This window comes from Procambarus clarkii, chromosome 85 (genome assembly GCF_040958095.1).
Source record: "Procambarus clarkii isolate CNS0578487 chromosome 85, FALCON_Pclarkii_2.0, whole genome shotgun sequence".
Classification (NCBI taxonomy): Eukaryota; Metazoa; Arthropoda; class Malacostraca; order Decapoda; family Cambaridae; genus Procambarus; species Procambarus clarkii.
In genome coordinates, this window is record NC_091234.1 from 22342190 (window position 1) to 22369413 (window position 27224).

General features: G+C 42.5%; 2 protein-coding genes across 4 annotated transcripts in view; one reads left to right on the forward strand and one right to left on the reverse strand.

Moving 5' to 3' along the window:
- The window catches only part of LOC138358683 (uncharacterized), a 274115-nt gene that overhangs the window by 22266 nt on the left and 224625 nt on the right, over positions 1–27224 (forward strand). The window lies entirely within an intron of this gene.
- Positions 6620–27224, reverse strand: part of LOC123746736 (NADH dehydrogenase [ubiquinone] flavoprotein 1, mitochondrial) — a 32452-nt gene continuing 11847 nt past the window's right edge. For both annotated transcript variants that reach the window (XM_045728491.2, XM_069316830.1), the window contains exons 5-8: positions 24395–24625; positions 21282–21514; positions 14030–14238; positions 6620–6931 (exon numbers count right to left, since the gene is read on the reverse strand). In XM_045728491.2, the coding sequence (XP_045584447.1) occupies positions 6741–6931; positions 14030–14238; positions 21282–21514; positions 24395–24625 (864 nt within the window). In that variant the 3' untranslated portion in view covers positions 6620–6740. The remainder of the gene's footprint in view (positions 6932–14029; positions 14239–21281; positions 21515–24394; positions 24626–27224) is intronic.

Sequence of the window (27224 nt, forward strand, 5' to 3'; positions counted from 1 at the left end):
TTTAAGTAGCGAACGCATACTAACGAATAACGATTAGTATAGACCAACACTATTGTTCTATGAAGTCGATTTAACTTCCAGACATGTATTTTTCAATAAGTCTTAAATATTTTCTGGCTAGTTATGTTAGATATTATTAGAAATACGTATTCTACTTGTTAATATAATAAACTAAATTTGCGATCATTTAAGGAGAGAAGTGCGACGACTGGATCACTGTGTACAGAAGGTTGATATGCCAACAAACACTTTCCAGACAACAATATAACTTGGATAAGTCGCTCCACAACATTGACACCTGGACCGTTGACTTCCTATGAGGCCACATATTTACTTATTTCATAATGGAAGTATATTATTTTATAGTAAATATATGTTTTCTCGTGTTCTGCATTAAGCACCAACATTATAGTGAATAAATATACCATATTTCTTCATTATTTAAGTAATGCTAGGAGGCTTTGAGTAGCTTTGGGTCATTAGGTTAACAATCTCCAATAGATGGGGCGAGCGTCGCGCTATCTCTCGCCCGAGCGAGAGTCGAAACTTATTTTAGAATTGATATATCTTTGTCCTCCAACAAGATATATTTCCTTTGGTGCACTCACAATAACGAGCATATCTCTGTCTTTCTGAAGGCATATAATATTTTAGGCTTTATAAGCGTATCTTTGTTAATTACACTATATTGGGCAAGTGCGTAGGCTTCTGCATTCCATGACCGACAAGCTACTGAATGCCAATATAAAAACGTATGTATCTTCACTTGAGCTTTATATATGTCTATGTTAAAGTATTTAAAATGAAGCTTATATTTCTATCTTTCTTGAGACATATAAAACATGTGTTTATTAATGAATTTACGTGAAATAAGCATTGTTCTGAGAGAGTTGCTCTGTCGATCAGTCTGTGCGGGGTCGGAGCTCGGCGATTATTAAAACACATGTATCTTCATTAGAACTTTATATATATCTATGGTAAAGTATTTAAAATGAAGCTTATATTTCTATCTTTCTCAACACATATAAAAACATTTGCGTTTATTAACGAATTTACGTGAAATAAGCATTGTTCTGAGAGAGTTACTCCGTTGCTCGATCTGTGCGGGATCGGAGCTCGTCGATTAGAAAAATACACGTATCTTCGCTTTAAATACAAATATGCCCATGGTAAGGCATTTAAAATGAAGATTATGTTTCTATCTTTCTTGAGACGTATAAAAATCTTACGTTTATTAACGATTCTGCGTGAAATAAGCATTGTTCTGAGATGAATATTGCGGATTTCCGGCTCTACGACCGATGAAAAATGCAACTTTTATACAACTACAAATATCTTTAGTTTTACTTTAAATTTTGTCCTGAAAGAGTTTTCATATATAGATCCAGTTTCTGCCGTTCTTCTGACATAAAAAGACCTTTGGTTTAATAAGTTATTAAGATGTTTTCAACAATATTACTAGGGCGTTCACCGATTCTAACGGGCGACCCTTTTGGAAACGCAACACATGGGTTGACCTGATTGATATATGGGTCAGATTCCATTAAGGTTCAGAACATCACCACACCATAAATAAATATCTCTTTGATATCCCCAGGGTCAAACTTAATCTGTGTAAACACTCTATGCAAATTAAGGGACCTAGTCTATGGAACTCACTCCCTAGTGAATTGAAAAACTAAAACTTTTGCCTTATTTAAAAGCAAAACCAAAAAGTACCTAACTTCATCTTCTTAGTTTCCTACACTGGGCTTTAAATTTGCTCTGTACCTAGTGTTACCCAATCTCCTAATTTTTATGTAATATCAAACAACCTTATCATTGTGTTCATTGGTGTCTTCTTTTATGTGCTAGCCATATGCTGTATTGTGACTACCAATTTTTGTCAACTACCATTCAAGCTGTCATTGCAATCAATCTTATATTGTTTCTGCTGTATTGTGCCTACCAATTTTTGTCAACTACCATTCAAGCTGTCATTGCAATCAATCTTAGCTACCTATGTGCTTTAATATACTGTACCTACAATTTTCTCTCATCTTTTTTTCATTTTATGTAACTGTTATCATTTTTTTGTCTATAAATTTTGCAAGTATTTACCTCCTTAAAATTTTCTTAGATTAAGGACCTGCCCGAAACGCTGCGCGTGCTAGTGGCTTTACAAGACTGTAATTACCGTATTTGTATCCTCACATTCCTTATGTACATTCTTGTATATGCATAAATAAATAAATAAAGTGCATCACACTGGTTACATGGGGGGACACTCGTTTTGTATGACGTCCGTTTCACATGACGAACATGGAACGGATTAAATTCGTTATGCGAGGTACCACTGTAATTGCTTATTGGCAATAATGGCTCCAGGAGACAGACACAAAGTGGTGAAAACTGTGTTATCAGAAGTTGGAGTTCATGGAAGTTGGCATAAAATCCATGAATATTCCACTGAAGAATAGACATTATCAAAAGGAGAAAGAAGAGCAACAGAGAACAACGAAGAAACAAAGGCAACATAGAACACTGCATTCTAAAGAGGATCAGGATCAGGACTGGTAAAATCAGGGTTAAGGGGCATGGGTAAATCAAGCAAGAACGTATGAGTTAAGGGAGCGGGATGACTGACCAGAGGCGGGCAGACAGGGTTCGGAGTGGGGGTTAGACAATGCAGAGGGGCAGTCAAGGGAAGCAGAGGAAGGGGAGCAAAAACAGGGAAGTGCACCTCAGCAAGGGCAGCAACCAAGAGAGAATTGAGGGCTTCTAAAGCTTGGTCAGGGTTCTCGACCACTGAAAAAGACGCAGGGACGGAGTCAGAGGGGTGGGGAAGAAAGCGGATGCCTTTTTACCAGCCGGGGAGGAAGGAGGAGAGAAGCCAGGCTTACTTTTCTGACTTGGAGACAGGTGTGCCAGCAACAATGTACTGGGCAACAGTCTCCAAAGTTTCAACATAAGAAAAACGGGAACGATCAGCATGACGATTGCTGGGAGGATGATGAACAACAGCCTGGACAGACAGGTGGTGTGGAGGGCCAAGAGACGGGGAAGGTGGGAAGAAGGATCGGGAGGAGACGGTAAAGAAGACATGAAAGACTGGGAAGGAAGGAGGGAAAACACCAGATGGAGAACCAGGAGAGGGATCCCTTGCCTCATAACGTAAAGGAGCATTGGAGGAGTCGGTGGGCGAGTCTTGGTACAAGGCCTCGAAATAGTTGAGAGACTGGGAGAGGAGGGAAGGGTGAAGCGGGTAGCTGCATCCTGCGGAGCAGCAGCAACGACACATTGCTTTCAAATTTGTTGTGCATAATCTACTAGGCAAACACTCCAACTTTGTCTTAATGATCATCAACATAACTTGAAAAACAAGAAAATTAAAAATAATTATAAAATTTAATATTGAAAATTTCAGATTTCCAGATCAGCTGCAAAATTATTTAATATCACCAATTGTTCATTAAATGTTATTATGCTCTCAGAATAGTATATGATCCTCATTTTAATAGATTTAGAAATAGAATCTCTGTGGATGTAAATAACTGATTTTCAGTTTAGTTTACTGTAAAAAAAAATCGTCAGGATGGCATTTGAAATATGCACCAAATTCAGACAACAAAATTTATAACTCAAAACATTTATTGTGTTTATGAAAAAATCCATCCTAATAGGATTGTAGAAGAGACAGCAGCGCACACTATATGTAAAAATGGTGAGAATCGATCAGAAACTGAATTTTTTGAAGTTGACTCAATGTTGAAACTCTAGTTTTAGAGATAATTGAAGTTGAAGTTATCGACAATGTATAAGGTAGTTCTAATTTATTAATTTAGTTGTATGTTTTAATAAACATTGTTTGGCATTCGTACTCGAATATGTGAGAGTTGTCGGTCAATGTGTTGAAATGAAGTCAAGAAAAAAATACCCCCCCCCCCCAAAAAAAATATTTGGATAATTATAATAATTATAATGATTTGGGGTATACTTTATATAAGTCAAAAAGCCCTAATTGGGTCCCTAATCATCAAAACAATCTAAAGAAATAAGAAAAATTGAGTTTGAAATCTGTGAAAAAATCTGCCCAAAAAAATTCAAAGTCCCATGTTCTACCAGTTATGACTGATTTATTTATTGACCAATTTAATTCCTTCTTCACAGTTATGGAAAAGTATGCATTCTCCCGGTTGTAGAGATTACAACAAAATCAAATAATAGACAAAAGAAAAAAAATAAAGAAATAAATTTGTGGACATTGGTGAAAGTAACAGGTATTACTACTGAACAATGTATTTGTATGTAGAGCAAAATAGAGCATAACAACATACTTACTCGTTATTATTTGTGTTATTATGTGTTACTCACTTATTACTTACTTATTATGTATTATGTGTTATTTCCCTGTATGGAAGGGAGCCGGTTGGCCGAGCGGACAGCACACTGGACTTATGATCCTGTGGTCCCGGGTTCGATCCTGGGCGCTGGCGAGAAACAATGAGCAGAGTTTCTTTCACCCTATGCCCCTGTTACCTAGCAGTAAAATAGGTACCTGGGTGTTAGTCAGCTGTCACGGGCTGCTTCCTGGGGGTGGAGGCCTGATCGAGGACCGGGCCGCGGGGACACTAAAAAGCCCCAAAATCATCTCAAGATAACCTACTCTATATAAAAAGCACCAACTGCAAATTTTATGCTATAAAAGCACCAGCTGCATATCCCCTTTCTGGGCACTTTTAACTATTCTTCTTTGTGCATCGGACAGGTGCTTACATCTCCTTATTACTGCATTATCCCTCAGTTCCAGTTAATAGAAGCTGTTCTCCTTATCAACCATACATTCTTCTTTTTTAAAAAAAATTGTCTAAAACCTATTTCTGAAAACATTGGGATGAAACTTTCACGACGCTGAAGCCAATAAGTTGGAGATTTGTTTAACATTTAATATTAATTTTCACATAATTCAAATATATTTTCACCCAGCCCAAGATTATCCCCCATTTACATCCTAGACTGTAGCAGTGTAAGGGTTAAAGGTCTAATGTAATGCATAAAAGGGGGCAACTGCTTGAAGCATGACTTTACTCCATAGAGTTTAAATGTATGGAACTGCCTACCCACTAAAGTTGTCTGCAGAATTTATACTGTTTATTACACAAATAATCGGAAACAGAGGAACTGTAAGTTGACTCGACAGGGACAGGAAACCAGCAGCGAGAAGGTGGCCCGCTAGGTAATCCTGATTTGCATACATGAATTTACCAGCACTAATCCATCCACCAGAAGGGGCAAGTAATTATCAAAGGCACGAAGCCAGGAAGAGAACACACCACTGTCTTTGGATATTCAAAAGGAACGGTGCTAATATAGGGACATAAGCCCTTCCTTATGTCCTAGGGCAGCTCATTGCTTTTGTGGGATTTATTCTTCGACTTAATCCCATAGTTAAATTTACGCAGCATATAAATTATACAGGTATGTGCTAAAAATTATATATAACTATACCAATTTAAATTACTGCTAATTACTCAATTTATCAAAGCAACAAATTAAATGAATTACTTAGACATCTACAATTACAAGAAACATAGCTGCTTAGTGTAGACTCCCTCAGGTAATTTCATGCTGGGAAGAAGTTACTTGCAGAGCCAAGTTGCTGTTCTCTTGATCTGCCAAGAATCTCACATTTAGTTATAAAGTAAATTAATAGTTTCAATTACTTTTAGAGAGATAACGCTGGTACGTCGGTACATGCCTTCAATCCTACAATCGATTAAAGTAGCCTATCACAATGATCAAGTCACCGAATGTCGTTTCCAGAAATTGTTTCGATACAGATATAGTACCAGTTATATATAGCAGCAAAAAATCACTATTAGAGATTTGTTTACTTACATTTTTGGGGGGCTAAAAACCCCACAGTTTAACCAGGACCTGGAAGGCACAGATAAATGACATACGTACATAAATTGTCGTCAATTAAACAATACCAAGTCACAATCATACTTTGTGCGGGTGCCTGGGTACTCAGGTCAACGTCTTTAGCCGTCCCTATGTCCTCTTGTGCATAAATTAGCACAATATTGTGTGTTGGCTGGGCTGGTACATGTGGAACCAACTCAACTAGCACAATTTTCAGTACTGTTAATATGTACACTGCATTCTAGCACTTATTATTCAGTCTCATCTCTGGAACTTAGTGATAACACTAAAGAATTGGGCTGATAATACCTAGAATTAAAGACACACTAATATAAAATTAATAAGAGCTGTACTTTTGTGTGGCGCGTTCTGTTGAGGATCTTAGTTAGTATGGCATCTCCCGCCTCCCTTGTGAGCGGGATATATTGTTCACTTAATTTTAATTAGTGGTTATTCACTAATATTTTGTAATATTAATAAATGCTATAGCATTAACTAAAATAATGATAATGCTTCATAACTAAGGTGGTTATAAGATACGAGTCCCAGATTTATGGCACTGCTAGTTGAGACTCGTCAAGGAGGCATCCTGAGCCGCCCGTGTTGGTGGGGTCCACTCTGTGAACTCCACTCGAGAATTATTTGAATTAGGACGATTATTATTTTCCCACAGCTTTTCTTTCCCAGCTTATCCCGATGTAAATAAACACACTAATACTGTACTATATATATTTAAAGTATTTACAAATTTTAATAATCTGCTTAAATATTACACATTTTTCACAGGGCATTTTTCCTATGTATGATGATCTGTGTACACACACAAATTCCAGACATTAATTTTTCACTGCCTCCTTGGAGGCAGTGAAATTAGCCATCCTCTCTTCAAGAACAGGTCGGAAGTGGCGAATTAGTCCCTGAACAGGCCAAGCAGCCCCATCACCCAAGGCACAGATTGTATGACCTTCTATCTGCTTGGAAACCTCCCAGAGTGCATCAATTTCTTCTGGACGAGCATCACCTTTCACTGTTGGTTAAAAATAGTCTTAGTAATTACTGTAGTCAAATACTTGGGATTTTTTTCAGTCAAAATGTTAATTTGTGGTAAAGTCTGAACTATTAAAATAATGAGCTATGCACAAGAATTTAAACAGTAAACAAGTCTGCCAATATACTGTAGTGACTTCAGTACCCCCGACAACATAGTGGGGATCAAGGAGCTGGCAGGAGACAACCAACCAACCCAGACCCTACAAGCAGCTCAATAGAAGAGGTGGCACACACCCGTTCCTTCCTTAGGTTTGTACAGTTACACAACATGTATTATAATCAGTGACATGCTTTTGTTTACCCCTCGTCTGGCAAATACGAGGCAAAAAAATTGTAATAAAATGTCTGGTAATAAAAATTTCTGGTAGAATCCAAGTGGCTCCCTGAAGCTATATTGTTGAAATAGCTTCACATTTGTGAGTCACATCAGTCAGGGGTCCTGTTGGTCACCTGGAGACAAAAGAAAGAACCTGGTCCCTTCATAGAGAGACAGAGCTGGGTAACATTACAATCACCCACACCATGAAACACATAGACAAAGGAGGAGCTGGATAATAAACTAAAGGACCTCATAACAATAATAAGAGATTAAAGCAAGAGTGGATAAATGTTGGTAGTTGGCGACTTAAACTTGAAATCCATTGACTGGGAAGCATATGAAACTAGAACAGAGGACTTCTGGACCCGAGCCCCAGTCGTCACCTGGCCTTAGGCCAGGCTTGGGGGCTTCCTCCCTTGGGAAAAAGTGACAATGTCCCTTTGAGTATAAAGTATGCAATGCTTTATAATCTGGAAGAGAATAAGGAAGTTGAATCAGGTGAAAAATCTGATTTCAGGAGAGGACATTATGGGAAACTTAGAAATTTCTTTAAAGAATTTGACTGAAAAGACTTGCAGTTAGGAAAAGAAGTAAATAAGATGCATGTCAAATTGTGAAATATATGATAAATGCACAAGAGTTTTCTTTTTATACCAAAAGATGTAGAACTAGGAAACAGGACTGGCTCAAGAGAAATTACGAGAAGGGCCAAAGACCAAAAGACACAAAAATGGAATCAATATAGAAAGAGGCCAAACCTTCAAACATATAAAGCAGCAAGAAACAACTACACGGCAGTGAGGAAAGAGGCAGAAAGAAATTTTGAGAGAGATATAGCAGACAGAATGTAAAACAGAATCAGGCCTATTATATAAATTCATCAACAACAAATTGCAGGTTATCTTGAGATGATTTCAGGGCTTTAGTGTCCCCGCGGCCCAGTCCTTGACCAGGCCTCCATCCCCAGGAAGCAGCCCGTGACAGCTGACTAACACCCAGGTACCTATTTTACTGCTAGGTAACACGGGCATAGGGTGAAAGAAACTCTGCCCATTGTTTCTCGCCGGCGCCCGGGATCAAACCCGGGACCACAGGATCACAAGTCCAGCGTGCTGTCCGCTCGGCCGACCGGCTCCCATCAGGTAAAGGATACTATTCACAGGATGAAAATGGGAAACAGATTCACAGAAAATAAAAAGGAAATGTGTGAAACATTAAACTAACAGTTCCAAAGTGTATTTATAAAAATGAAATCTTTAGACAACCAGACATGATAAGAATTCCAGAGAACGACAGAGCACAGAGGTGTAGAGACAAAGTGGAAAGAATGCTCAAGGAACTAAGTAAGAAGAAAGCAGTTGGCCCAGAGGGAGCTTCACCATGGGTTCTGAGAGAATGTGCACCAGAGCTAAGTATTCCACTTCAACTGATTTTTCAGGCTTTCCTGTGTACAGGAGTCCTAGCTGATGTGTGGGAAAAAGGCTAACATAGTTCCAATCTACAAAAGTGGAAGAAGGGAAGACCCGCAATCCCCTCAATTATAGACCTGTATTATTGACAAGTGTAATAGTCAAAATATTGAAAAAATCAATTAAACTAAATGGGTAGAACACCTGGAGACAAACCAGCATTGAATGTAATGAAGCGCTATTTTCTGGGCGAGACCTGGAGGCTTCCCCAGAGTTATCCGGACTGATATGAATATATTAGACCCTGGGCCCCCCTCAGAAAGGCACTAGGAGCAATGGCCTATAGAAACCCCCCTGTGGTTAAAAGAATTCTATGTATTCCACTGACATGAATGTGCAAAGTGAAGTGAAAAATTGGATGAGAAAAAGTGACCCTAGTGTTTACAGTGCAGACAACAACATTCAAGATGGACACCAGCAAGAAGGAAAACAAAACAGAGCTAGATTTTGGGGGTTTTAATGAAGAAAGCATTGAAATAAGTGGTCTACACAACAAATTGGCAAAATTAGATATTATAGTGAACTATCATGTAGAAATAATCAGCAAATTGAAAGAAAGTAATGACCATTTGAATAGCAAAATTTTAGGTCTTGAGGGTTTAGTGAAAGACTTATGCAAGGACAAGAATCAATTGGAAACAAATTGCAAAGCCATGGAAAAGGAAAATAAATTCTTAAAAATAGCTTTGGAAGAAGTTAAAGCAAATTTAAACTTAAATGCAGGCGATGAGTCACAATAACGTGGCTGAAGTATGTTGACCAGACCACACACTAGAAATTGAAGGGACGACGACGTTTCGGTCGGTCCTGGACCATTCTCAAGTCGATTGTGATGAGGAGGTAGGGACGGGCAATAAAAAGGCAAGAGAGAGCTGAGGAGGAAAGTCAGGTGTAGGGGATAGTAGTAATGAGAACTGCAGCAGGCCTATTGGCCCATACGAGGCAGCTCCTATTATAACCACCGAAGGAGAAGTAATAGGAAAAAGAAGAGGATAGCAAGGGAGCGTAGGAGAAGACAATGAACAGAAAAAGGGAGAAGAGAGAAAGAAAAGGAAAGAGAAAGAAAGAAATGGAAGGGGGGAAAGCTTATGTTAAGTCACATTTGTTAGAAAGATTAGAGCATTTGAGTATATACTGTGAAAGGGAAGAGTCCACAGCAACAAAGCCAGGACTCAAGTTCATGTTGGGTACATTGTTTATAAGAGCCGATTCTACAAGACGGCGTCTGTGTAGAGTAGAGGCAGGAAAGATTATTTTGGAGGAAGACCAATCAATGGGATGATTAGAATCCCTCACATGGCAGAAGAGAACAATGTTAGTGTCTGCAGACTTAACACTTCTCTTGTGTTCTTTAAGTCTGTCATTCAGTGTACGGCCAGTTTCGCCAAAGTATTGGAGAGGACAAGATGAACAGGAAATAGAGTAGACACCAGCAGCATTAGAAGCAGGAGGAGCAGTGTGAACTAGATTGCTACGAAGTGTGTTAGTTTGTCGAAAGGCGAGTTTAATGTCAAGAGGACGAAAGGTATTGGTAAAAGTTTTGAGTTCAGATATGAAGGGAAGGCATAGTACAGTGCTAGTAGTGTTGGAAGCAGGTTTAGGATGAAAGAAATTTCGTTTAGCTTGAGAGTGGGCACAGTTGATGAAATGCAAAGGATAACCAAGGCGAGAGAATGATTTGTTGATAAAGGCAATTTCAGAATCAAGAAACTGAGGGTCGCTGATGCGTAGAGCGCGGAGGAAGAGAGAGACGAGGACACTTTTCTTAACAGAAGGAGGATGGTAGGAAAAGAAGTGAATGTACATGCCACTATGCATGGGTTTACGGTAGACAGACAAAGAGAACCCAGACACAGAGCTGTGAACATGAACATCAAGAAAAGGAAGGAGGGAATTAGATTCCCACTCAACTTTGAAATGGATAGAAGGAGCCAGATTGTTAAGAGAGGCGAGGAAAGGCTGGAAAAGATTAAGGTCATGAGGCCATAAAGCAAAAATGTCATCAACATATCGAAGCCAGAGAGAGGGACGAGTATCAATAGAAGGAAGAAGAACAGTTTCGAAGTATTCCATGTAGAAATTAGCAAGAACAGGGGAGAGAGGGGAACCCATAGCGACGCCGAAAGTTTGAGTGTAATATTTACCGTTGAAAGAGAGAGAGTTAGATTCAACACAGAGTCTAATGAGATCGAGGAAAACGTCAGTGGGAAGTGGGAGAGGAAGGAGGCCCTCTGACGCCTTCTGTCTGAGGAAAGAGAGAACGTCATCGAGCGGAACATTAGTGAACAGAGAGTCGACATCAAGACTAAGCATCTTACAAGAGGGTTGCAGGCGCAGTCTTTCTATGAAGTCCTGAGAGTGACGAAGGTGGGCAGGGGAAAAAGTGCCAAGGTAAGGTGTCAGGGTTTTAGCGAGCCAGGAGGCAAGAGGATAGCTGACAGAGCCCCGTGAAGAAATGATAGGACGAAGAGGAACACCAGGTTTATGAGTCTTAGGAAGACCATAGAAATAAGGAAGAGAAGGGCAGATGACACGGAAACGTTTAATGAGATCAAAGTCAGGAGGGCAAAGACTAGAGAGCTGTCTTAGTTTGCGGTTAAAGGAAGTTTTGAGGCGATCCAAAGGGTTAGAAGTCAGAGGAGCATAAGTGCGAGAGTCAGAGAGCAAAACATCTGCTTTTCGGAGGTAGTCCTCACGGTCAAGGACAAATACCGAATTGCTTTTGTCGGAAGGAAGGATAAGAATAGAGTTGTTAGATTTCAGGGAGGCAAGGGCAAGCTGGAAGCAACGAGGAAGGTGGTTATTTTTAGAAAACAAGCTGTCAAGAACGGGGATAAGGGCCCCTCTAAAGGCAGACAGGTCCGAAAGAGTACTAGAGTTAGAATTGACAAACCTGTCAAAGGAACTAATGAGATCAATGCCACAGCGTGGGCCAGGGGAAGTAGCAAAAGACAGACCAAGACCAAGAAGTTCTTGCTGGTGCTTAGAAAGAGGGTAGGACGAAAGGTTCAATCAAAGGACAATCTGGCTCCTTCTATCCATTTCAAAGTTGAGTGGGAATCTAATTCCCTCCTTCCTTTTCTTGATGTTCATGTTCACAGCTCTGTGTCTGGGTTCTCTTTCTCTGTCTACCGTAAACCCATGCATAGTGGCATGTACATTCACTTCTTTTCCTACCATCCTCCTTCTGTTAAGAAAAGTGTCCTCGTCTCTCTCTTCCTCCGTGCTCTACGCATCAGCGACCCTCAGTTTCTTGATTCTGAAATTGCCTTTATCTACAAATCATTCTCTCGCCTTGGTTATCCTTTGCATTTCATCAACTGTGCCCACTCTCAAGCTAAACGAAATTTCTTTCATCCTAAACCTGCTTCCAACACTACTAGCACTGTACTATGCCTTCCCTTCATATCTGAACTCAAAACTTTTACCAATACCTTTCGTCCTCTTGACATTAAACTCGCCTTTCGACAAACTAACACACTTCGTAGCAATCTAGTTCACACTGCTCCTCCTGCTTCTAATGCTGCTGGTGTCTACTCTATTTCCTGTTCATCTTGTCCTCTCCAATACTTTGGCAAAACTGGCCGTACACTGAATGACAGACTTAAAGAACACAAGAGAAGTGTTAAGTCTGCAGACACTAACAATGCTCTCTTCTGCCATGTGAGGGATTCTAATCATCCCATTGATTGGTCTTCCTCCAAAATAATCTTTCCTGCCTCTACTCTACACAGACGCCGTCTTGTAGAATCGGCTCTTATAAACAATGTACCCAACATGAACTTGAGTCCTGGCTTTGTTGCTGTGGACTCTTCCCTTTCACAGTATATACTCAAATGCTCTAATCTTTCTAACAAACGTGACTTAACATAAGCTTTCCCCCTTCCATTTCTTTCTTTCTCTTTCCTTTTCTTTCTCTCCTCGCTTTTTCTGTTCATTGTCTTCTCCTACGCTCCCTTGCTATCCTCTTCTTTTTCCTATTACTTCTCCTTCGGTGGTTATAATAGGAGCTGCCTCGTATGGGCCAATAGGCCTGCTGCAGTTTCCATTACTACTATCCCCTACACCTGACTTTCCTCCTCAGCTCTCTCTTGCCTATTTATTGCCTGTCCCTGCCTCCTCATCACAATCGACTTGAGAATGGTCCAGGACGGACCGAAACGTCGTCGTCCCTTCAATTTCTAGTGTGTGGTCTGGTCAACAATTAAACTTAAATGACTACAATAGGTTAGGTAAGAAAATTCAATAAGAAAATAGGATGGATAAGAAACTTAGATGATTGTCATGCCCTTCAAGAAGCCCTGGACAAAATAAATATATGCAGCACCACTTGGCAAATGGAATTTAATGTGAATAAATGCCATGTTATGGAATGTGGAATAGGAGAACATAGACCGCACACAACCTATATATTATGTGAGAAATCTTTAAAGAATTCTGATAAAGAAAGAGATCTAGGGGTGGTTCTAGATAGAAAACTATCACCTGAGGACCACAAAAAGAACGTTGTGCAAGGAGCCTATGCCACGCTTTCTAATTTCAGAATTGTTTATAAATACAAGCAACCTGCGAAATGCTAAAGAAATTGTTCACGACTTTTGTTAGGCCAAAGCTAGAATATGCAGCGGTTGTGTGGTGCCCATATCTTAAGAAGCACATCAACAAACTGGAAAAGGTGCAAAGACATGCTACTAAGTGGCTCCCAGAACTGAAGGGCAAGAGCTACGAGGAGAGGTTAGAAGCATTAAATATGCCAAAACTAGAAGACAGAAGAAAAAGAGGTGATATGATCACTACGTACGAAATAGTAACAGGAATTGATAAAATCGATAGGGAAGATTTCCCGAGACCTGGAACTTCAAGAACAAGAGGTCATAGATTTAAACTAACTAAACACAGATGCTGAAAAAATATAAGAAAATTCACTTTCGCAAACAGAGTGGTAGACGGTTGGAACAAGTTAGGTGAGAAGGTGGTGGAGGCCAAGACCGTCAGTAGTTTCAAAGTGTTATACGACAGAGTGCTGGGAAGATGGGACACCACGAGCGTAACTCTCACCCTATAACTACACTTAGGTAATTACATGCACAGCATTCCTGGAAGAAATATGGGTTCTGGCCTAGATGGAATCCCAACCAAGGAGTATTAACATGCCATTATATTTTGATATTCAATTTGAACATGCCAAACTTTCTTAGGTGGCCAAAGACTGGTAAATTTACCTTACCATACTGTCAGTCATTAACAGGTTAATTCCATACTTATATTTTAAATATAAACAGCTTACCAAATCTGCTCATTATCTTGAACATCCAAGATACCCCCTCACGGCAAGGTGTGCACTGGCCACACGACTCGTGTTTGTAGAATTCAATAAGCCGGGCAATGGCTTTCACGATATCCGTCTGTTGATTCATAACAATAAGAGCAGCAGTTCCGAGTGATGTTTGACAGGCTACCAAGCCATCAAAATCCATAAGAGCTTCTTCACATACACTGAAATTTAAAGAAGTTATAACATTTTAATTTAATAAACAAAATTTCTCAAGCTATTCTTTAATATACAAATGATCTTAGGACAATATGTTAAATATTCATAATTGTACATTATCAACCCGTCCTCTTAAAAATAACGTCACTTTTCGCTCGTATGCGCGCTATGGCCAAATTTGGACGTAATTTGAAATGAAATCGACTCACAAAAGTGACGTTCTGTTCCGTTTTCTATTTGAGTTGTCCGGCGTACGCGCAGAGGTTATGAAAGGACACTTTAAATTAACTTTTATCATAACGTTTTGAAACTTTATGAGAATTTCCTGCCCACCTAACCTATCAGAGGACCCTTAACTTACTGTTGTTGAAAAAAAAATCCCAAGTTTATTTTCATTTTTTTTTTCATATTCAAATTACGTCCAAATTCGGCCATACGGGCAAACGGCCAAAAGCGACGTTCTTTTTAAGAGGACAGGTTGATATTATAGGCATACAGTACAGCATCCACTCAATTTAACAACTCATATGGGCCTATACCCATGTCATTAAATCCTCGGCTCTTCTAAATCTGGACGTATAAAGATGTCGGTAATTTTTCAGTCACATTCGGGAGGACATCAGGATGCCTGGATGGCTAGAAGGTGGGCAGGGCAAGCCAACCCGTTCTCGCAAATTTAAGAAGTCAATAATGACTTATTAAATATGTGCATAGGTGACATACTTAACATAATAGTTTCCCTTGAAACGCTTCATAGAAAACACCGACCTTACCTAACCTACTTAGTATGTTAAGATAAGCATCTTATTGCTTCGTAATTACAATTATTACCTAACCTATACCTATAATAGGTTAAGTAACAATTGTAATTACGAAGCTATAAGATGCTTATTTTAACATACTAAGTAGGTTAGGTAAGGTCGGTGTTTTCTATGAAGCTTTTTAAGGGAAACTATTATGTTTAGTATGTCACCTATGCACGCAACTAATAAGTCAATATTGACTTATTAAATTTGCGAGAACGGGTTGGGCAAGCAGGTGTGCTGGATGGCTAGGTGGTGGGCAGAGCTAGCAGGTGTGCTGGATGGCTAGAAGGTGGGCAGGGCAAGCAGGTGTGCTGGATGGCTAACGTTAGCAGGCAGGGAGGCAGTGGGAGGTGGGTGGGCTGGATGGCCGGCAGGCAAGTGAGTGGGATGGATTCTTGGCTTGCAGGTAGGTGGGCAGGTGAGGGCAGACATGATGTTAGCAAACAATTTGACAAGTTTATATTCAAGTAAGGAAATTTGAAAAAATCTTTTAGTAACAGAGCAGCACTGTTTAGAATCATGTGAGGGAATACCTCATGAGAATAGGTTGGGCTGGGTGGATGGATGACGGTGGCAGGGTTGGAGGGTTGGATGGGTGCCAGGTGGGCAGGCAGCAGAGTGGGTGGCAGCGCAATCGGATGGCTCTTCTGGTTTGTCCACTGGGTTGGGTTTGGCTTGAGGGCAGCCTCTTTCGCCGCTGTCCCAATCGCTGGATTCGATCCCCGGTTTCCTTGTGCCAGTTGCTGCATCACTGGCTCTCTCGTCAGGGTTTTCAGGGTTCAGTGCCATGACATCTTTGCCCTCCTTTGCTTGACGTGTTCATGGATGCCTCGTCTGTCGGTTGGGGCTGTGTATCCATTGCTTCCCAGTCCGGCCAGGGGCATTGGTGGCTGTCCATGCATTGGGCTCCCAGCATGGTGTGGGTGTTTGCGACTGCAGATAATTTGGGGCTCGGTGATCCTGCTCCATTCGGACTGCTCCCCCATGGTCCATTGTCTAAACTGGGGTGGGGGTTGCTTCGGTTTGTGGCTCTTTGGGGCTGGTCACTTCAGGTAGCTCTTCTGCTGAATTCTCGGGGCTTAGTTCTCCACGCCATTCGAATTCAGGGAGTGTTCAACATCCTGGCAGACAGCCTGTCTCGCTTCCTTCCTTTTGGCTTTGCCAGACGTACGAGCGCCCCTGAGGTGGACCTCTTCGCGTCTGTGTGGTCTTGGCATACAGTATTTCTGTGTACATGGCGCCGTTCCCCAACTGCAAGGACTGAACTCTATTTGCCAGAACTGGTAGAGGTAGGGGCTCCTGTGCCACTATTCCTGGTCCAGCTGTTGCTCCGGGTTCTGGCCCAGCTGATTCCTATCGGCGGAGAGTTCTCCTGGCTCCTTGATGGCTGGCCCAGCCATGGTTTCAAGCACTGCTTGCTCGGTGTCCGAACCTGGGCATTTTTCAGCTGGCTCCGCCTTTTTCAGCAGGTTGGGCTGGCAAGGTTCTCACTGGTTCAACCTTCTCAAAAATACGTATCTAGTCTTTCTGACGTGTGTGTATCTCCATTTGAATGGTGATTGGGTTGCTTCTTTAATGTTTGTGTCCCACCAGCAGTCTTCTTCTCAGTGACAGTACGGGTTTTTTTGACGGGCGTTCCACCATTTTATTTTTCTTTGTTGGGTTTCATTTGTGTCGGACAAGGTTGTTTTGTTTCTCTCTCTCTCTCTCTCTTTTCTGGAATGGCATCTCATGCCGTATACTGTCGCTTTTTATTATGCAGAGTCGGTGGAGTGGTGACTGTTCCTCCAGTCCCGTTCTGCAAGCTTTCTCGCGCATTTTTTCACCTCTGGCCTGCTCATGCGCCGCCTGAGCCTTCTTGGTCTCTGGCTAGGTTCTTTCCCTTCTTTCTTTCTTACAATTTGATTTGTGGAGGCCCTTCAATTTGTGACTGCTTCTGGGATGCTTTATTTTTGTTGGCTTTGATCCAGAGCTCGTGTCTCCAGTTGTTCGCAGTGTCATTAGGTCTAGCCAGCCTGCTGTCTACCCTTATGCCCATGATGTTAGGAAGCATTGCCAGTTTTTCGGCTGTCTTTGTCTGGTTTTCGGGCTCTGGGGTTTTGGTGGTCGGTCATGGTCCAGGCCACATGGTCTCTCATGACCGCCATGGGCCCCTGCAGCTTGGGGATTCTGTAGTGGCTGGCTCTCTCTTTGTCAGGTTGCATCTTGCAGGGCTCATGCCTCCTGGGTTGTTCCCAGTTTTCCTTCTCTGTGGGTAGTTAGCTTCAGGGACCCGACAGATATCTCCACAGAAAACTGGCATTGAATGTAATGAAATGCCAGTTTCTGGGTGAACATCCCGAGGCTCCCTGACACCCTCTTTCAGGTCGGCAGTTTTCATCAATCAAAGAACTGACTGGGGATGGCCTGACTTACCCAAGCCGGCTCCCCCCCTCCCCCGGAGCTAACGAACAGGGGGTTAGTTGGACAAAGTTTTGCTTGTTTGTTTGCAAATTCTATTGTGCTTGTGAGGATGTAGGTCACATTTTTCAACCAGGCAGTAGTCTGTTTTGATTTGCCTACCTTTCTGGGTGCCTTCCCTGGTCGATGGCAAGATGACATACTGGACATTAAATGTAAAGTGTTCATGGGTCATTGCTCCCGGCACCTCTCTGAGGGGGGGCCAGGTTTTGACTCATGGTCCCCGGTAGGCTTACAAAGAACTCTGCAACTGATGACACTTAAATATTATGGTACTTGATCAGTAAGATAGCTTCAGGGAGCCTCTGGGGCTCCCCCATAGAGAATGTCCTTAAAGCGAGTGGATACTGTATAGTGCAGACGAGGAGTCACAATAACGTGGCTGAAATATGTTGACCAAACCACACATTAGAAAGTGAAGGGACAACGACGTTTCGGTCCGTCCTGGACCATTCTCAAGTCGATTGTGATGAGGGAAGGAGTTAAAGGCAATAAATAGGCGAGAGAGCTGAAGAGAAGAAAATCTTAGAGGAAGAGGAGCAAGGCAAAAGGTACGAAAAGTAAGGTGAAATAAAGGGTATAGTAATAAGAATAAGAACATAAGAACACAAGAACAAAGGTAACTGCAGAAGGCCTATTGGCACATACGAGGCAGCTCCTATTTATAAACATCCAATAAGAAGGGGAAAATAATAGGAATAAGAAGGGGATTGTAAGAGAAAACAATGGAAAGGAAAAGAAAAGGAAAGAAAAAGATAGATAAATGGAAGGGTAAACTTATGTTAGGTCACATTTGTTAGAAAGTTTGGAGCAGTTTGGAGCATTCTTTCACAGTATATACTCAAATGCTCCAAACTTTTAAACAAACGTGACCTAACGTAAGTTTACCCTTCCATTTATCTTTCTTTCTTTCTCTTTCCTTTTCTTTCCATTGTTTTCTCTTACAATCCCTTACTTATTTCTATTACTATCCCCTTCTTATTCCTGTTACTTCCCCTTCTTATTGGATGTTTATAAATAGGAGCTGCCTCGTATGTGCCAATAGGCCTTCTGCAGTTACCTTTGTTCTTGTGTTCTTATGTTCTTATTCCTATTATTTCACCTTACTTTTCGTACCTCTTGCCTTGCTCTTCTTCCTCTAAGATTTTCTTCTCTTCAGCTCTCTCTTGCCTATTTATTGCCTTTAACTCCTTCCCTCAACCACCGCTCCTGTGCCAGGTAAGTCCACTACGGGCTCACCATAGCCCGTGCTACTTGCCCCGCTCCTGTGCCAGGTAAGTCCACTATGGGCTCACCATAGCCCGTGCTACTTGCCCCGCTCCTGTGCCAGGTAAGTCCACTATGGGCTCACCATAGCCCGTGCTACTTGCCCCGCTCCTGTGCCAGGTAAGTCCACTACGGGCTCACCATAGCCCGTGCTACTTGCCCCGCTCCTGTGCCAGGTAAGTCCACTATGGGCTCACCATAGCCCGTGCTACTTGCCCCGCTCCTGTGCCAGGTAACTCCACTACGGGCTCACCATAGCCCGTGCTACTTGCCCCGCTCCTGTGCCAGGTAAGTCCACTACGGGCTCACCATAGCCCGTGCTACTTGCCCCGCTCCTGTGCCAGGTAAGTCCACTACGGGCTCACCATAGCCCGTGCTACTTGCCCCGCTCCTGTGCCAGGTAAGTCCACTACGGGCTCACCATAGCCCGTGCTACTTGCCCCGCTCCTGTGCCAGGTAAGTCCACTATGGGCTCACCATAGCCCGTGCTACTTGCCCCGCTCCTGTGCCAGGTAAGTCCACTATGGGCTCACCATAGCCCGTGCTACTTGCCCCGCTCCAGTGCCAGGTAAGTCCACTACGGGCTCACCATAACCCGTGCTACTTGCCCCGCTCCTGTGCCAGGTAAGTCCACTATGGGCTCACCACAGCCCGTGCTACTTGCCCCGCTCCTGTGCCAGGTAACTCCACTACGGGCTCACCATAGCCCGTGCTACTTGCCCCGCTCCTGTGCCAGGTAAGTCCACTATGGGCTCACCATAGCCCGTGCTACTTGCCCCGCTGCTGTGCCAGGTAAGTCCACTACGGGCTCACCATAGCCCGTGCTACTTGCCCCGCTCCTGTGCCAGGTAAGTCCACTACGGGCTCACCATAGCCCGTGCTACTTGCCCCGCTCCTGTGCCAGGTAAGTCCACTATGGGCTCACCATAGCCCGTGCTACTTGCCCCGCTCCTGTGCCAGGTAAGTCCACTATGGGCTCACCATAGCCCGTGCTACTTGCCCCGCTCCTGTGCCAGGTAAGTCCACTACGGGCTCACCATAACCCGTGGTACTTGCCCCGCTCCTGTGCCAGGTAAGTCCACTATGGGCTCACCATAGCCCGTGCTACTTGCCCCGCTCCTGTGCCAGGTAACTCCACTTCGGGCTCACCATAGCCCGTGCTACTTGCCCCGCTCCTGTGCCAGGTAAGTCCACTATGGGCTCACCATAGCCCGTGCTACTTGCCCCGCTCCTGTGCCAGGTAAGTCCACTATGGGCTCACCATAACCCGTGCTACTTGCCCCGCTCCTGTGCCAGGTAAGTCCACTATGGGCTCACCATAACCCGTGCTACTTGCCCCGCTCCTGTGCCAGGTAAGTCCACTATGGGCTCACCATAACCCGTGCTACTTGCCCCGCTCCTGTGCCAGGTAACTCCACTATGGGCTCACCATAGCCCGTGCTACTTGCCCTGCTGCTGTGCCAGGTAAGTCCACTACGGGCTCATCATAGTCCGTGCTACTTGCCCTGCTCCTGTGCCAGGTAAGTCCACTACGGGCTCACCATAGCCCGTGCTACTTGCCCTGCTCCTGTGCCGGTAAGTCCACTACGGGCTCATCATAGTCCGTGCTACTTGCCCTGCTCCTGTGCCAGGTAAGTTACGGGCTCACCATAGCCCATGCTACTTGGAACTTGTTCCGAGTAGCTGAATCTATAACAACATTCCCTCATCACAGTTGACTCGAGAATGGTCCAGGTCGGACCGAAACGTTGTCATCCCTTCACTTTCTAGAGTGTGGTTTGGTCTACTGTATAGTACTTATTTAAAGAGTACAGATATTTATTTTCATTTAATAGTATAGAGCAATCAACTGACTAATCGATTTATTTAAAAAGGTCAATACAAGATCAAAACTTGTTATGATAAGAAATATGCATGAAAAAGTTTAATTATAAGCAGCAATTCAAAAATTATGGAATGAACATTACTACACAAGAATATAATAACTAATACAGATGTTCTATCTAAAGTCAAATCACTGTTATACAATCCGTATCTCTACTAAAGTCTTATGTCCTCCACATACAGTATTTTGTTCAGGTGGCTGCAGGAAAAATGCCCCTTTGCCCTCAATGTTTTTACTTGGAAATAATGTTCAGTACAATGAACAATTGTACTTATTGTTCAGTACAATGAACAAGCCAAAGAATGAATTTAACGCATTCCACCAGGATAGGATGAGATTGATAAGATGGATAATTAAATTTTGGACATCCTGAACAAGACAAAAAGTTTAGCAACACTGAACTCTTTTTCTCAATTTTATAACAATTATTTACTATAGCAATTATAACCTGTTGTGCGGACCTGCTGCATGGGTAACAGCTTCTCCGCTATATCGACTCATCCCAGGCTTTGCGCTCTGGAGGAGACACTCCAGCCTCGACAACCAGTCTCCCGAGACTACACAATGCCTACTATTACCACCTTTTACCAGCATTATATACATTACTCTAAACACTGATAGATGTACCTACCTCTTGGGTATGACTGGTGTAGATGAACCACCAGGAATCACACCAAGAAGATTTTCCCATCCACCCGTTACACCCCCTGCATGACGTTCGATCAACTCTCGCAGTGGAATGGACATTTCTTCTTCTACTGTGCATGGGTTGTTTACGTGGCCAGAAATATTAAACAGCTTTGTACCACTGTTACGTGGTCGACCCAACCCTACAAACCAGCTCCCACCTCGGCGACAAATAGCCTAAAATCAATAAGAACACGTGATTTGTAGGTACAGTACAATGATTGGGCAGAGATAAGGAGAGGCCACGGATTGGTTGTAGACCTCCAGAAAAGAGAAGGTGCCTAGCACTTTATAGGTCAGAGTGCCAGACCTTAGGCAAAGTTTGAAATGACTGGTTTAGGCCTGGGCTTAGGGGCGTGGCTTAGAAGGCCATAGAGGGCTTGTGGGTGGGATCCAGGGGTCCACCTTGGTGGAGACCAAAGGATTTTGAGTTAGTGTGACTCGAGTTGTGAACTTGGACAGGTCAAGGGGGACCTGGGGAGGCTGTCAACACCTGTGGTTGGTAATTGCAGGGTGAAGGTAAGGTGCTATCTTGATTGTGTATTTCAGTTATTTACACCAATTGCTTTGTTTAGGATTTATTAGAAGTTAGGATATATTTTTTGTCATTTAATGAATAAAGTCATTGTTGATTTATTTTGGTGTTTAGCTAATTTCCCTTTTAAATTAATTCTGTCATAAATTCTTAGTTACATGCTGTATTGGACATTTCCCTGTGTTTACCTCCTCCATTTTTCATTCTGAATTAATGTTGCCCCTTGATTCTAAGTAAATTAAAGTGTGCTATAAATCATTCCCTTTAAGTAATTACCAAGATTCCTACGTCCTCCAAGAATATTTATTGGTCTTTTTCCGTCCCACTGGACATCAGTAAATGCAGTCACGTTCGATTACAGGGGGTGGTGGCAGTGCTGAGGCTTAATCAAGGTTTTTATTATACATTAAGACATAAGTTGTATTTTCCCCTTTTAAATAATTCAGTTTAACAGAGCTGGCGAGATAAATTATGGGTTAAAGTGGGCTTTGCAAGCGGTGTTAAGCTGGGGTTTAATTGGGTAAGGATGCTGGGGTTACAAATAATGACCAGAGGGAGGGAGAGACTCAAATAATTACCAGAGAGGGGGGGGGGGGGGGGGTAATCACACAGCCCACCACCACAACAATGAAAAATTTCCCATGACAAATATTTTAAAGTTACAATTATGAACATTTACATGGAATGTGGCATTGTTACAAGACATTCTAAACATCAATAAAATATCTAACCATTCTTACTACAAACAAAAAAAATAGGCGTGTGTTTGAATAGCTCCTTTCTGAGCAAGACACTTAGAAAGTGAGGTGGCCCCAAGTTAAAGCACCCTGCTACCTTGTTGGTGCTGCTCACTGGTGTTAGCCAACTAACAAACTGACTGCTTGCTTGTCCCTATTAAGAAGACCAACTTAAAGATGCTTAGTGTTAAAGTTAATATGAAAACCTTCGAGAGATCATTGCAGACCAGATTGAGGCGTGTCTCCAGTGCTTCACTTGCATTAATACTACATGGCCCAGCTGGGAGGTCTCTGAAGACCCCTGTTGCACCAGTGTGGAATGTCCGCCTGCCCTGACTGTGCTTAATCCTGTTCATGGGAACACAAGATCCCATGAACAATCTATTTAGCAATCTAACTGGAATAAAATATTACACGCAGATAAACTCTTGTGTTTGAAATGCAAGACTATACCTTGGGGGCCTGGCAGCTGAGTGGACAGCGCTCAGGATTCATAGTCATGAGATTCTGGGTTCGATCCCCAGTGGAGGTGGAAACAAATGGGCAGTTTCTTTTCCCTGATGCACCTGTTCACCTAGCAGTAAACAGGTACAGAGGTACAGAGGTTTACGAGTTTAATCCGTTCCTGGAGATGGCTCGTAACCCGAAGCTAATTTCCCCATAAGAAATAATGGGAAATGAATTAATCCGTTCCTTCGTTTGAAGTGAGGTTTTTGGCTAAAAACCTCACTTCAAACTAAATTTTATACCTAATTTATCAAAATCTACACTACAAAACTATGTTCAAGTTAATACTTACCCTTGCTGATGACTGCTGTTGGTGTATGGAAGATGGTGAGGAGGGGGGGAGGAGGAGAGGTGTTACGGTTTGGAAGGGGAGTCCCCTTCCATTATAACATCAGGCAGTGAGGACTTCACTGGTATGCACTCTCTGGCACATTTTGTCTGCATACCACTAGGACCTGCTTGTGGCTCACTGCTTGCTTGTCTTACTAAGAATTTGTCTAAAGACACTTGTTTTTCCCTACATTTTAACACTTGTCTGTAGTAAGACATCACATTGACATTTAAAAGGTCAATGCAATGGCCTGCTACAGCTTTATCTGGGTGAGTTTTTTCAACAAAACTTTGCAGTTCTTCCCACACTTCACACTTTTTCTTAATGAGGAAGGGACATCCTCTACTCAAAACTATTTTCTTAGGTTGAACCTTACCACTGGCTTTCTTGGAACCCATAGTGAGATATATAACAAGTTTTATGTTCAAATGGCCAAATATCCAACAAAACACTGTAAATCCTTGCAAACTGAGCAGCGATCACCATGCTACCACACGCTAGTCGGCCCGTACACGTATCAACACCCTCGTATCCTGAGGCAACCCTCGTATCCCGATACAAAATTTCCGAGCAAATCCTGCTCGTAACCCGAAAAACTCGTAACCAGGGGCGCTCGTAAGCCGATGTACCACTGTACCTGGGACAGCTGCTACGAGCTCCTTCCTGGGGGATGTGTAACAACAAGGAGGCCTGGTCGAGGACTGGGCCACGGGGACGTTAAGCCCCGAAATCATCAAGATAACTTTGCACTATGTGGGTGGATATGTGGGCCTGTGGGCCGCTCCAAACAATAGCCTAGTGGACCAAACTCTCACAAGTCAAGCCTGGCCTCGGGCCGGGCTTAGGGAGTAGAAGAACTCCCAGAGCCCCATCAAGCAGGTTTCAACCAGGTTAACCTTGAAAATTAGCTTTTCCATACCACTTAACCATACACTATAACAACTTACCGGAGCAACAGCAACCGTCTCAACGTTAGCAACTGTGGTTGGACACCCAAACACACCCACATCTGCTGGGAATGGGGGCTTCAGTCGTGGTTTTCCCTGCTTGCCTTCCAGGGATTCAATGAGAGCAGTCTCCTCACCACAGATGTAGGCCCCGGCACCCCGATGCATGAATACATCAAATTTATAACCAGAGCCGCAAGCATTGTCACCAATGAGTCCAGCTTTGTAAGCCTGCAAAGAAATACATTTATTAACCTCCATTTTGTTTTTCAGTATATAGTACTAGAGCAGTTGCAAGCTAGATGGCCTATAGAATGTTCTCAATATATCCTATTCTAAAATGTCTAAATTATGACTGATGACCAAGATGAATCTTAGTACTAGTACTTATAATAAATATCAAATTATTAATATAATATTAAATGATTCAAATACAGTAAAATATTTGTTGAAGAAACAGTTTAGTTTATATATAGTATATTAAGAAATTCATTGTTCTTCAAAAGCAGTCTTTTTTTTGTTACAGCAGTCAAAAGCACCTACCAGATGAAACAAAAAGTATATTGGTAAATTAGATATATTGTAGTCAGAATCACGATCATTCTAACCTCAAGTACCATACAGTAGGCCCCAGCATACAAGTTTGTTTGAGATTTAAAGTTTAAAGTACCCAAAGTTTAAAGGGGCCTGACTGAGTGGACAGCGCTCGGGGTTCATAGTTTTAAGGTTCCGGGTTTGATTCCTAGCGAAGGCGGAAATAAATGGGCAGAGTTTCTTTCACTCTCATGCCCCAGTTCACCTAGCAATAAATAGGTACCTGGGAGTTAGAAAGCTGCTACTGACTGCTTCCAGGGGGTGTGTAACAAAAAGGAGGCCTGGGCAAGCACCGGCCGCGGGGACGCTAAGCCCCGAAATCATCTCAAGATAACTTAAGTTGGATTGATGAGCAATACTTGTGTATTGCTTAGACATCTTTGCCCGCCCTGCATCACCCCCTCACTTCTCGGACTTTCTTACAGTTCACCCAACCACTTGGGGTGGATGGTAGAGTGACGGTCTCGCTTCATGCAGGTCTGTCCCTTCCCATTGTCCTATCCCAAATCCTTATCCCGATTCCTTCCAAGTGCTATATAGTCTTAATTGCTTGGCACTTTCCCATAATTCTCATTCTCTCAACCCCTTGTTTAAATGTAATATTATTTACTCCTAATAATTATATAGGTCTTGAAAGAGATTTTGCAATCTTTTTCAGTCCTGTCCATAAGAAGTGCAGTTTAATTCATTTATTATGCACCCCATACCCATCTTGTGGGCAGTAGTAGAAAGGGTTACAGAGGCACATAATGGGCTCAGGGACTGAACCCCACAATTCATTTAGCTAAGCAAGTTACAATCTTGGTGATCTAGTTACAAAATTCAGTATAAGTCGTCATATCAACAATGGGTTCGAGATCGACCACAAGTACAGTTTCTAAATTAATCAACTGACATATGTGGAGAGCTAGTGTCACAATTGACATGTTTGTCCTGCACACCGCCCCCCATCCAGTGGGCAGCGGTGGATAGGTTACAATCACTTAGTTACTACCTAGAGTTAGCAAACTGGGGATATTTGGCTAAAATTTCTGGTAGCAGATAATTTTCAATGAAATATTTACACATCGTTGGAACATTGGTTATAGAATTGTCTCTGAATTCACGTATCTTTTCGCACTCCATCACATAGTGACGGAGAGTGTGCGAATAATTTTGTAGACACAGTTTACATTTGGTCAGTTATCTTGAGATTATCTTGAGATGATTTCGGGGCTTTTTTTTAGTGTCCCCGCGGCCCGGTCCTCTACCAGGCCTCCACTCCCAGGAAGCAGCCCGTGACAGCTGACTAACACCCAGGTACCTATTTTACTGCTAGGTAACAGGGGCATAGGGTGAAAGAAACTCTGCCCATTGTTTCTCGCCGGCGCCTGGGATCGAACCCAGGACCACAGGATCACAAGTCCAGAGTGCTGTCCGCTCGGCCGACCGGCTCCCTATCTACATCGGCAGATAATGAGAATTCCCAGAGATACTTGTAACCGAGTCTAAGCCGAGCAGTAGTACATCAGAAGTCTGCTGCCCATAATAAGAATGAGCAAGTTGAGATATGCAATAAGAATGCATAAAATATTTGCAGTAACTAACAACGATTTAAACAGCGCAGCCTCCTGTTTTGGTAGTACTTATAGGAAAGATGAGGACCATAGTACATATACCGATCTACAATGCAAGTAAACAGTAGAAATCAGTACTATTGAATTTTGACAACCCAGAAAAGATTTTCCATGTTGCAAAGAAACTAACACCCTAACTTTCCTAGGCCTAATACCTGCTATCTGAGACCTAATAGAGTACATGTTTGCGCTATACTAGGCCTAGGAATATTTAAGTGCTTTTTAGCATCACTTTTTTCGGACTATAAAGTGAATAGTACAAAGTTCTAACTAATTGCTTACTACATCAATATTTGTACTATGATGCAGTTACAAAAAAATATTATGGAAACTGGAGGATGGGTTGGATTTAAACTATTTGAAACGGAGTCATTACAGTGTAGATTTTGAAAATCACAAATCCTCTTGAATTTAATGTTACCTGTATTCGCCTAATTGTGCTTGCAGGGGTTGAGCTCTGGCTCTTTGGTCCTGCCTCTCAACTGTCAATCAACTGGTGTACAGATTCCTGAGCCTACTGGGCTCTATCATATCTACATTTGAAACTGTGTATGGAGTCAGCCTCCACCACATCATTGCCTAATGCATTCCATCCGTTAATTACTGTACTCTGACACTGA